Genomic DNA, 12,962 nt, shown 5'->3' on the forward strand with positions numbered 1-12,962 from the left:
TGCCTGTTTTGGATAGCCACTGCATTTGCCTTGGTGTGACCCAGTAGCCATACTTAGGGCCCCTCAATCAAGTTATATCAAGTTATATACTGTTGATGAGAATGTAAGTTAGTACAGCTGTTATGGAAATCTGTATGAAAGTTCTCAAAAAACTAAAAATGGAATTATTATTAATCCAGTTGTGCTACTTACTGTATATATACCCATAGGAATTTAAGTCAGCACACCTATTTTTATTGCAGCTCTGTTCACAAGAACCAAGTTATGGAATCAGCCTCGGGGCCACCAACAGATAAATAGATTAAAAACACATATACACACAATTCATAAAGAACAAAATTACATCACTTACAGAAAAAATAAACGGAACTGGAAATCATCAGAAAGATATATATTGCCTATTTTCTGTCATATGCAGAATCTAGATTTTTTTTAGAGACATACAAAAGGACAAATTGAGAAGAGGAAAAGTATTGGTGAAAGGGATGCGAACACAAGAGAAAATAATGAGATAAGTATAATGCAAGTACACTACATACATGTTTGAAGGTATAATGTAACCCATTAAAATGCGATTACAAAAAACTTTAGTAGCTGTTAAAACAACCACAAAAGCCTAACAAAACCAAAGCCGTGGCTGTATGTGTTACATCTGAGTTGCTATGTTTCAAGTTGGCCTTCATGGGAAACAATCCAATGGGCACAGATTGATGCTGGGCCTTCCAGCATCAATCATACATGTTTACTACAGAGTTAGCTGTGTGTGTTCTCTATGTGTCTCTATGTGTCTCTGGTCTGCCGGGCCCCTCTGAAGATATTGTATCAGGGAGGCTTTATTGTCCTCCAAGAAAAACATATGAGTTCCAGGAACAATGACAGGCTTGCTGGATATTGATTTCCTGATGATAAGACAACCAGCCTCCTAAAGGACAAGTTGTGACATCTCTCCAGCTGGTTCTAGGGAACACTTTATCCTCCAGCCAAAAGGGAAGCTCCACCCCAGTCATCGGTCAGATTCACTTCAGTGTTTCCTGTCACTTATCGGATAGCTCTCTTTTCTCTCTAGCCAGAGCCTCCTTAGTCCTCCTCTACCAGCAATGAAAACCACCAACACCAACCAAACCCTCTGTTAAGATCAAGCCCAACCAAACAATAAAATGAAACCCCCAGTACTGCTGCTGCCTGAATGTTCTGCTTTGCCCTCTAGCTGACCTTGCTCTGAGAGAGGTCTGTCAGCATTTCAGGCCCATGGAACTGTTGCTGAGCTTGGGAGGGCAGATTAGACATGTAGGGCCCATAAATGGGGCACGGTCCCCCTGTGGCACACCTGAGGTATACCTGTGGGAGGAGGATTGGGCTCCTGGAGCCTGGGATGAGCTAGCAGTCAGAATATAGTGCACAGGTAGGAAGTCCTAGGGGCTGGGGGTAAAAGTGCAGCCATCTTTAGGGTGCTGAATTCCCCATAGCTTCCAGCCTGGGAGGTGAGGGGTGGGGGGAGGGGGACAGCATGGAGCAAAGGAGGAAGTGAGGGATGAGAAGGCTCTGGGTCATGGACAAACCATGGCCCTCACCTCCCACAAGCCACACCTCTGTGGCATTAGGATATGAACCCATTGACAAGCTAATTTTCTGGCTCATTGCTAGCCTGCAAGACCACCCAGTCCTAATGACAAAGCTGCCTTTTCCAGGGGTTCCAGGATCACTTGCTTCTCCCACCATCTGCTAGCCTGATGCACATTGTTCACTGTAACCTGTCTTTACCAGGTGGTCGTGAGACCTAGACTTCAGCCTATGCTTTGACCCAGACCTTAAAATGACCTGTTCTGTTAGGAGAGATGGGTGACAATGTTGTCAGACACTTTGTATTCATATACTGTTTTGTAGAATGGGAGCTTCTTTGTACAACTACTTAAAGATAACAAAAAAAAATGGCCTGTTCTTCTGAAGGGCACTGGTATCACCAGACTCCTGTCCCTTTCAGTGAACAGAAGTACAGACAAGTCACTGAGCAAGGCCCACTGTGTCCCTCTCGTTTCTCATTTGAGACTCTGGTTGCTGATTCAGATTCAATTAATAAATGCTCTGTAACCATTCCCTGGGGTATGGGGTGATTTCTGGCTAGGGGCTGGCTGGTGGCCAGAGCTATGGATGAGGAGTCCAGACTTGTTTAGTGACAGTGGATTGAGGATAGGGAAGGCCGTGCCATAACCAGTCCCCTGGGAGCTTCCCCGCGCTCCACAGCTTCAAACACATTGAACTTTCCACAATTCCCAAGAACTGTTTGTTGGCTGGTTTTTTGGAAAGGTTTTATGGGCTGTTCTTGCATTATTTGACAACTCTGTTGCATGATTTCTCAGCAATCTTGCAGCAATCCTTCTGCATTTCTAGGGTGTCTTGAGAATTAAAAAATATCATCTGTATGTTTTCACCAAATGTGCAAATTACTTACAAATGTAATCACATTCTTACACATTTTTTATGGAGTGGCAATGATTCTGTCAGGTTTTTATAGCCACCTAGTAAATTTTAATTTCAACCTTATGATTTTCTTCTCATGCCTTCCATCAGGTCAAGTTGATTTTTGTTGGTCCCTAGTCAACCTCTCTTGGGCTGGTGCACAAAATCTCTGGCTGTGCTGTGATGGAATCTAAGTGGAAACTGCTATGCAACCCAAGTCATTTCAAATAGGACTTGGAGCCAAGGGGCAATGCTGCTGGCTGAGAGGAGGGAATTCAGGTTGAGGGTCTAGCTTGTGTTTGAGCAGGGCAAGGCAGGAAGATGACTGTCAGAACCAGTTTTTCCCTGGCTCTTATTTTCAGTGGGACCTGGTGATTCACAAATTAGTAATCCCAATGAGTAGCATCTAGGGAGAGAGCCTGTGGCTTTGATTCTTCCCCTAGCCGTCACCTGGGCTTGTCCCATGTACACCTTCTGACTGTCACCATAGATGTAGGACCATGAACATCCTGCCACAAAGCTGAAAGCTGCATTTGTGCGGAAGTGGAGGTAGGGGTGAGTGTCTTGGGTTGAGTTCCCTAGAAATAAATCGGGAGAGAAATCCAAGTAACTTACTTCCTAAGGGAGGGTCCTCGGGTGGAACTGGTGTGGGATTGAGAGTCTTGCTGGTACCTCAAGAGGAAGGTGGGGTTCCTGACACTGCTGTGAAGGTGAGTGGCTCCCTCCACATCTTCAGTATGTGCCTAGCTGAGGCTTGAGCTTCCACATTCTTACACTATTCGGCCATGGCAAAGGGTAATCTGAAGAGGTATGCAGCCCCCAGGCACTTTTGACTCCACTGAGAGGCCAGGGGCTACAATAACCCAAGGAAGCTGAGCCCCTGAGCAGGCGTGGCAGAAGTGTGGGGGTGGCCCCGGTAGAGCTTCCACACTTAGCAACCAAGAATGCAACACTGTATGTAGCTCACACATCCCAGGAACATCGCTGTGTATTTTTCAAAGCCTGTCTCACTTCACTGTCACCAGCTGACTCTTGCCATTGCCCTAGCTGTTTAGGCCGGGCCTTATCATTTGGAACAGAAGGGCTAGGTTATGGATCCCTGCTTCGCTACTGAATCACTGTGACCCAGAACAAGTTCCTAAGCCTCAGTTCCTTTATCTGCAAACAGAGAAAACAAGACAGCTACACTTGCAGCTGCCCCCAGTGGAGATGCTTGACAGCCACTAGGAAGAGAGGCTGCCTCAGGGTCCCCAAGCCTGTGGCGGTCTGAACGGAACCACGTGGGACAAGGGAAAGATGGTCAGACTCCCCAGGAAAACTTCTGTCTCCAGATGCTTGTCACCTTGTGTAACCAGATTGAAGCAACAGAGGATCATCTCTTTGGCTCACATACTAGAGTCCCTTGAAAGTGCATTTCCCTTGGGAATGAGGAACAGGTTTACCCCTCTTTTCCTGTATAGCTGCAAGGACTCTAGAGAGATGGCCTGGGTAGGTTCAGAGTGATCCCCGAGGGCCAGAGGGGAAAGAAAAGTCCAGATCCTGATCTCAATCCATCCCTGCCTTTTCAGGCCTGGCTAGGCCACTTTGAAAAGGTGGGTTGTATGCAGGGTCGGGGCTGTGGGAGAGGAGAGGGGAAGCAGAGTTCTTTGCAGGGTGGCAGAGGAGGGAGGAGAACTCAAAGAAAAGACTGGGAGCAGAGAGACTCTCCACTAGCTACCCGGCAAGGCTTTGCTTTTTGTTGTTTTCATTTCTTTTTGTTGTTGAAAGGAGTTCTGCTTGGTGCACACCAAACACTGTGGACTTCGCAATGGCATTAGAGCAAGTTCTTCAGCCTCTCAGAACTGTTCATTACATGTGTGGACGGTTAGCTCACAAGGGTTTCCAAGAATTTCATGGTCAAGTCCACACTCCTTAGATGGCATTTGCTCCCTTTAGAGACTTGCCTCCACCAGCATGTGTCTGCCACCCCATCGCTCAAGAGAAATGGCTGCCAGTTTGTCTTGAGAAGGAGCAGCCCTTCACCCAGCATTACAGCAGATGTTTGCACGTGCTCAGAGGTCTTCTCCCAGGCTTGGAGGCTGGCTGGTGTTTGTAATATTGCACATTTGGCAAAAATCGTATCAATTTTGGCCTAAAGGAAAGGGTAGCTGCCTTTGATTCTGCCTTTGTGCAGAACTGTTTCTTACCCTTAGAAGCTTTCATGTTTTCGAGGACCTTTGATGCAAATATTCCTTTTTTTTTTTTTTTTTTGTTGGTCGTGGGGCTTGAACTCTGGGCCTGGGTGCTGTCCCTCAGCTCTTCAGCTCAAGGCGAGCACTCTACCACTTGAGCTACAGCGCCACTTCCGGTTTTCTGGTGGTTTATTGGAGATAGGAGTCTCATGGTCTTTCCTGCCCAGGCTGGCTTTGAAACGCGATCCTCAGATCTCAGCCTCCTGAGTAGCTAGGATTACAGGCGTGAGCCACCAGCGCCCCGCTGCAAATATTCCTTTTCAGGGCATTTCTGAAGAGTACCATTTCCTTCATGAAGGTTTACATAATTAATTCCAGAGAAAATTATATTAATTCATTTAGAAGCTAACACTAATCAACAGGTTTTACCTGGCTGTGTAGCCAAAAAGTGCAGGAAACAACTTTTCCCAGAGAAAGGGACAGATGTGCACTTACTAGCTGTGTTAGGACAGTGAATGAGACATAGCTACCTAGCACAATGGGTCTGGGCTTGAGACTTACGATGTGGGTCTAGGGTTTGCACAAACATGCTAGGGGAACAAGTCACTTTTGGTTGCTTGGTCCTTCCTTGCCCCTTCCTTCCTTCTTTCCTTCCTTTTTTTCCTTCCTTCTTTCCCTCCTTCCCCCTTTTTTTTTTGACACAGTCTACTGTATACTGGGATTACAGGTGCATGCCCACCCTACTTGCATGCATTCACATTGTGTGAAAGGACAGTCCACAGTCAGGGCTGATGAGGTAAAGCATGAGAAAGAGAGGTGTTTTGCTTTTGATATTTTTTTGTGGGGGAAATTCCCACTATATATAGCATCATGTTATCCTAAGAAGATATTTCAGTTTCATATACATGCTCACATTGATAAATTAAAAGCTATTGCAAAGGGTGGTGGCAGTTCTTATTAAAGTTCAAGAATGACAGTTATTCTCATTCTACTTTCTTCATATGTAAACGACATAGTTGCTCACAAAGGATAAATGTAAAAGAATCAGTTGTGTAATTGTTTAAATAGGGATACAGGTGGACCCATTGCAACAATGAGATGTACAAGACGTTACATCGAAAAATGAGCTTTAGGGGCTGGGAAGGTAGCTCAGTGGTAGAGCGCTTGCCTTGCATGCCTGAGGCACTGGGTTCGATTCCTCAGCACCACATAAGCAAAAAGAAAAAAGCCGGAAGTGGTGCTATGGCTCAAGTGGTAGAGCACTAGCTCTACCACTCTTCACCTTGAGGTGAAGAGCTGAGGGACAGTGCCCAGGCCCAGAGTTCAGGCCCCACGACCGGATCCCCCCCCCAAAAAAAAAAACAAAAAAAAAACAAAAACAAAAAAAAACAAAAACAAAAAAAAACGAACTTTACAATTTTGACGCGAGGATGGGTAGGGCAGAGGGGAGAGATGGAAAGGGATGGTAAGGGGAAACAAAGGAGGAGGCAACAATGCTTGAAAAGAAATGTACTGATTACCTTGCTCATGTAATTGTAACCCCTCTGTACAGTATTTTCACAATAAAAAAAGAATCAGTTGTGTGTCTACAGAGTTCTAAAATTATGCTGCTTTCTCAGTTTTGAAAAACCTTATTAGCTAGAAATATAGCGCAGTATTAAGCATGCAGGAGGCCCTGGGTTGTATCCCCAGCACTAGAAAGCAAGAAAGCAACAAAAAAATTAAAACAAGTTGAGTGTGGTGGTACATGCCTGTAATTCCAGCAGTGAGGAAACAGAGGCAGGAGGGTTTTAAGGCCAGTTTGCACTACATAACCAAACTCTGTCTCAAATATTGAACAAAATTACACAACCAACCTTTGCAAGTTTAGAGAACATAGCTGTAATTTTGAAAATCTGAATAAAACTAGGTTTTCTTCAATGGAGATAAAACATTTTAAGTCATCTTAAACATTTTATTGCTGAGTGAACAAGAGCCAGCCTAAACAAGCAAAGATTACTCCACTACTGATCAAGACTCTGTTGTGTGAGCTTCAACCTGCTTTATCAAACTTTCTTCTTTCTCTGCCTTAACTCTTCTTTCTCTCACTCAATGAAGTAGGCAAAACATTGAACTTAAAACTATATATGGGAGAGCATACATATATATACTTTGAGATGGGTAAGTCTTGTGTTTTCAAAGTATGGAAAGAATGTTTTTCAGAAAGAAAAAAAGTTGAACTATAAAGTTAAGCAAACCTGAGATAGTTACTTCTTAATCTGGGCCATGTAATCCTTTGGAAGTAAGGACTATGTCCACCATACAGTCTAGGATTGGACAAGAGGTGCTTATACACTAAAGAACTTGGGATGGACAGCTAAAAGTCACAGCCAGTATTTATAATTTTAAACATGAACACATACTCGAGCCCATATACTTTATTTTTATATAATAATGTGGATTTGAAGGGATGTAGGCTGGTTTGTGGATGACTGTGCATTTTAGTAGAAATAATACTGTGAAGGTATGAAAAATCAAATAGTTACATTTTTTTTTCTTTTTCCTGGTATTCCTGACTGCATTGGTCTCTTGCAGACTTCAGTGACCTCCAGAGGCCGTAGGACTTTGTATGAACTGCCTCTTGTTTAACAGTGAGATTTAGGCAGCATGGGCACAAATGAGCCATAAGATGGCGCTATACTTTTGTTTTTGGGCCTCAGCAACATGGAAAAAACTGGGAGGTAAGAAGTTGAGATTCCAGAACTCACTGGGTAAATCTAGAAAACTGGTAAATGACCCTGGTAAATACCATTTCTGTTAAGGCCAACAAAGCATATTGATTTTCTTCTAAATCCTCTCTCATAATGTCAAACAAGCATCTTAAAAGCTGCAGAAAACATCCAGTTTACATGAAGAAAACATCTAGTTTATTAAGCCATCACCAATCCTGATAAATACCATTCCCTCAAACATTATACAAAATGACAAATGGTGGCAAGACACACTGAAGTAAAGAACAAGAATTTATTTTTTAGATCTACTAAAGGAATATAGCTGGTTATGTAGTAAAACATTTAATAACGTTTAGTTATATCAACATAAAAAATAGCTATAGCAATGATCAGCACATGCAATCACTCAAGGTAATACTACATACAACACTGTAACTCTTCTAAAAAAAGTTAGAGGAAGTAAAACAGGAAGTGAAGGTGAAAGGATTGTACAAGTAAGGAATAGTTAGGACCTAAAAGGGACATACATAATGCTATAGTCACCGCAACTGTCACCCTAGCAAATGGCACATTACTTATTTTCAAATATCTAGCTTTACAATATCCCTTTGTTTCTGACACATCACATCTGGCATTTTGCAACCTACATTTGTAAGACAAGGCTAGTAGTGTTCAAGGGGGAACCAACCTGGCCCATCTCTCACCACGGGCTTAAGTATATCTGTCATGGCCCATCAACAGTAATGAGTAATTGGGTAACAGGATTAAACTAGTCAGTTGTGGGAGTAATCAATAATGAAAAGCCCTTAAAAATATAGGGACAAATAGAGCTTACCATGAGCTGCCTTTTTATGTTTACTGCAATGTAATTAGAATATTGTGTAGATGCACAACAGATTAATTCAAACTTTCGAGTTTTGTTCTGATCTCATCAAATTGTCTGACATCATCAAAAAAGGCTGAAAAGGAAATTCTGCCAGACTCATTCAAAAATTACATAAGCTGTACGTTTTCTAGTTAATTATTTTACTGGAACCTGATAATGCTCAATTTTAGGTTAATCCTAAATATTTTGCCATTTTATATCTGCAAATTTTGACTTATAAAAAGTTACATTTTTAAGAAAAGTAACCTTAGTTTTAGGCAGAAATGCCTAAAATAGAAAGCTATTTCAAAATTCTTTTGAACAATTGACCTTCAAATCTTATGTACCTTATTTTGATGTTTTACTCTTCTCACTAAAACGTTTCAGACAGAAATGTATGGCTTAGGAATTTAACTAGCTGAACAAAGACAGAATGATGTGAAATGTAACAGAATGGAATGATGTAAAACACAGCAGACCGAAATAAGGCTCCCCTGGTTATTTTCCATGGCTAATATAGGTCCAGAAAGCGGAACTATTTTGGAGAATGCTATATGATTACAGAATTCTATGATTACTTTCTCATTTGTATCATGGTTTTAACTAGTTCATTATATGGAAAGGAAAAGACATTTTTAAAAGTTGTATTTGTCTGATTTGTGTTTCAAAAAGTACTTTAGCTATTCTACATTAATGAGCTTCAATACATGTCAATTTTTTTAAGCCTGAATTTCACAATGACTCAGTGCGGCAGATCCCTTATCAAGGCATAAGGCCGAAATGAACCGGTAGAGAATAGACATGAACGTGTACGTAAGGCTGCCTCTCCTTCTTGCTCCTATACAATGCTCAAGAGGCTTCTGAGTACTGACGTATTCATGCTAAAAAAGGACTAAAATTGTAGAAAACCCCAAAGTTCTACAGCATTCTACATTTGTTCTATTCAGCATTATATATTTATTAGAAATAAAGATAGAAAACTAAAGGCACCAGTAATTGACAGTCCAATTACATAGGACAACATGTGTAGTAGTGAATCTCTTTCCCTCCCAAAAAATCCTAAAGGGCACAACTACATTAGAGGCAGTGAATTAATTTTATCCACTACAAGACTGCTTATTTTGACTAGGCAGGACTTTCAATCACATGTGTTCACACTGAAGCCTTAAAGAATATTAAATGTACTTTCATTAGACTAGTTTTTACATAAACTAGATTTATTGCTCTGCCTATTGAAGTACAATGCACATGCATCAAAACACAGATTATTCTAAAACATGCTTTAGGAAAGTAATTTTTATTTAAGACAAGCTTTATGATTTTTCTCTTTAGGGAAAAGATGCACCTTCAATATTAGTGCTCAAATATATACTTATTTCCTGAATGAATTTTTGCACAGTAACAATTTAACCTTCTTATATGTATAAAGTGCTGGGTGGGCAAGGCATTCATTCTCTGTGAATGTTCCAGATGGAGCTCAACATGCAAATCTGCTTACATGAGGTCTTCACTTCAGTGACTCCTCATTCTTAGTCCCTTGGATCACAAGTACACAGTTTATACCTGTCTCTTCAGCAACCAAATGTACAAACCTCATACGATAATGTTCTTTCCACTACTGGTTATGAGGAAGGTCACAGCTAAATAAGATTACAGCAATACGATTACTTGTGAGGAAATTGAAAAATGTTATAGGTGCAAACATCTGGACAGATATATACATAGACAGACACACTTAGCCTTGATCTGGCCCAGTCTTTGATGACCAACTTTGAACAGTGGCGATGCCCTAACTTTGTAGTGTGAGTTTGAGTTTCTAGGTCCTTACCTGACCTCTCTGGGCCTTATTTTTCTTATTCTTACCAATCTCAGGTTGGTTTGGCTACTATTACAACAAAGTATCTCCTATATCTCACAAACATATGTGTGAAGAAATGAAGATAAGCTATTAGGTATGATATAACAAAACAATAAGAATGATAAAATATATTTGGAAGTCTAACATGAAAACTATTTTGAGTAAAACACAGAATTATATTTCTACTGTAAAGGTATACTGATTTTTCTTAGCTGTTTCTTTTTCAATAACCTTTAACAAACTCTTTTAACTGTGTCAATTTCCTTACACTAAGCTTAACGGAAAGACATACCTGTTCTCCCTGAATGCACTGGGTGGTGGAAGTCAGGCACTAATGAAACATGACCATTTCTTCTCATTGTTTTTTCTTTTTCTAGACCCTAGCATTAGCTTTTGCCTTCATGTAGTTAGGGAATGGCATAAACGCTTCATGGCTTTACTGCTAAACCCTGAAAGCCTGGCTCACTTTTCTCCTAAGGAACAGAACTGGAAAGAAGAGGTTTAAAATATTTCTAAAGCACAATGTAGAGTGAAATTTCATCCTGCTGCAGCATGGGGTAGAATAAAGAGACAGCATAGTACTATTTCTTCTCACATGTGGTAGCACACAGCTGTAGTCCCAGCTACTCAGGACTGGGGAACAAGGACTGCTTGAGCCCAGGCTGGGGACAATCTGGGCCACACAGCAAGAACTTGGCTCAAAAACAAAGCCAGCAATGGGGGTTTCTCAATAGTAGAACACTTGACTAGCATGTGCAAGGCCCTGGATTTAACCCCTTGTACAGCCAATAAAACAGAACAAAGCAAAATTACCCTCCTCCCACCTCTGCAAAAAAAAAACAACACAAAAGAAAACCAATTTCATACAAACAAAGAAAAACCCAAACCCTATCTCTTTATCAGATGTCTACAGTGAAGATACTGGCTGTGAGATCTACTGAGATCAGTATGTACAACCCTGGGATTCTGTTTTTGTTGTGGTGGATACTGCCCTATTGGTTTGCTTCAAATACCTTAAAAAAATTCAAACCTTGGCATACTTATCAAAACAAGGTATGTTCAATTCTAATACATTTTAAGCTGATGACATGTATAAAGTAGTCTGTCAACCAAATTCCCTAAAGTCTTAACAAGGGTCAATGATATATGCATGGATGTATGTGTCAGTTATATATGTACATGTTATGTGTATATGTATGTATATATGCACGTAGATATTTATATATAGAAAAATACCAAGTGAACCTTTAAAAATAGGCAATTATTGTGGAACTGTTTAAGATAGCTGATGGTGTGTGTTCCTAGCTCCTGCCAGGGCAACTGCTGGGTTTGTAAAATGGATCTGCAAAGAGCCTATTGAGAATAAAAAGCAAATTTAAACAAGCTGAATTGCGAGTTTGATTATGTAATATTTAAAATATGTTGTCTTTTCAAAGTTTAAGCTCTGTAACTCCTTTGCTCTAGTAACAACTGATACCCACAGAAAAAAAGTAAGGCCTAATTTGAATGATGGTAGACCAATAAATGAACCTCTCCACCATTTCTCATTAGCTCTCCAAAGCTGGGCAGAGCTTTTCATACCCTGTGGTCTCTCCTTCCATGAAGGAAGTCAGCTGAAGCAGAGTCTGTATTGCACCTTTTTCTTCTATTGCTCATCCCTAAGCCATTTACTGTGATGGCTTTTCCCTTCAGACCATCAGAGCTGTGCCTGCTGCTCGTTGTTTAAATACCCTGTTTTCTGTGTAGCAAAGCGAGGCTCTACTTCACCAACTTCCGGACAAGCTTTCTGTTTCTTTTCAGTGCAAGCATCCTGAGGCAGCACAAAGTCATTCAGCTATTCAGAGGAAAAAGTTCGTTTCTGTAGTGCTTAAAGTAGAATCCCAGACATTCTGGAATGACAATGGCCCAGGGGAGAGCGTGTCCTTGAAGGCAACTGATCATCTTCAGGGAGTGAAGATTTTTTTGTATCTGAAATATTTTAGCTTTACTAGACTTTCACTGGGGCATATAGCCACCTTGTCTTACAGTCTGTGGTAAATAACTTTTAGATATTTCTTCATCTATCACAGCCTCCATTCCAACTGGCTCGAATCTCTCCACTTGTCCCTCAGTCCCAGGGCTAAAAGCATCTACTGCAGAAACTTCTGGAAACATTTTCATTTGCCCAGATCCACAGGACTGTGAAATATGATCTGAAATCTGCTGCTGTTTAAGTCGAACAAAATCTTCCTCACTGCCTGAAGAAACCTGCTTTGACCTTTCAAAATGTGAAATGTCTGGACTGGTTTCAGGCTGACTGCAGTTCTGTTTGAAATACTGTTGCCTGGGCAAAATGCCATCTCCGCTGTCTAAGCTATCTACCAACTGTAGATCTTCTGGCCGTTCTTCTGAATCTAACAGGGGCTGGGTGGACTCAGATCTTGAGAAGACTTGGACTGATGGAACCTGGTGTCTGTAGCCACTGTGCACCACGGTAGAATACTGGACAGTGCTGGCTGTGTTCTGTGAAGACTCATTTTCATCATTGCTAGAAATGCTTGGTCTAGAAGATGACATGCATGAAGATCCGCCAATACCACTGCTGTGGCCTTCCGTACTGTTTTTTTCCTTCTTGAACAGGTCCAAAGATTTCAGATCCTCTGGGAAAGGCTTTTTGTCATTTGCTTCTATTTCTACAACACTTACATCAGTGAAATTGCCATCAGAATACATTTGATCTTTTGAACTGAAGTTGTGCTACAAAATAGAGAAAATAAATTAATATTTACAGAATATGTCTGTTTAAAAACTCTTAGGGTGAATGTAGCTCTAAAGCTTCTTAGTGGTTTTTAATGGTATAGAAATAATCAGTATCATAAATTGGCTGAATTGCAAATAATGTAAACCAAGCTCAAAAGTCT

The 12,962-nt window shown here is 41.1% G+C and overlaps 1 protein-coding gene across 3 annotated transcripts in view; it reads right to left on the reverse strand.

Moving 5' to 3' along the window:
- Positions 1-7,617: 7,617 nt before the first annotated feature.
- Positions 7,618-12,962, reverse strand: part of Il6st (interleukin 6 cytokine family signal transducer) — a 44,735-nt gene continuing 39,390 nt past the window's right edge. For all 3 annotated transcript variants that reach the window (XM_070041194.1, XM_070041193.1, XM_070041196.1), the window contains one exon: positions 7,618-12,798. In XM_070041194.1, the coding sequence (XP_069897295.1) occupies positions 12,058-12,798 (741 nt within the window). In that variant the 3' untranslated portion in view covers positions 7,618-12,057. The remainder of the gene's footprint in view (positions 12,799-12,962) is intronic.

Source organism: Dipodomys merriami, unplaced genomic scaffold, assembly GCF_024711535.1.
Source record: "Dipodomys merriami isolate MVZ:Mamm:240054 unplaced genomic scaffold, mDipMer1.0.p SCAF_30, whole genome shotgun sequence".
Classification (NCBI taxonomy): Eukaryota; Metazoa; Chordata; class Mammalia; order Rodentia; family Heteromyidae; genus Dipodomys; species Dipodomys merriami.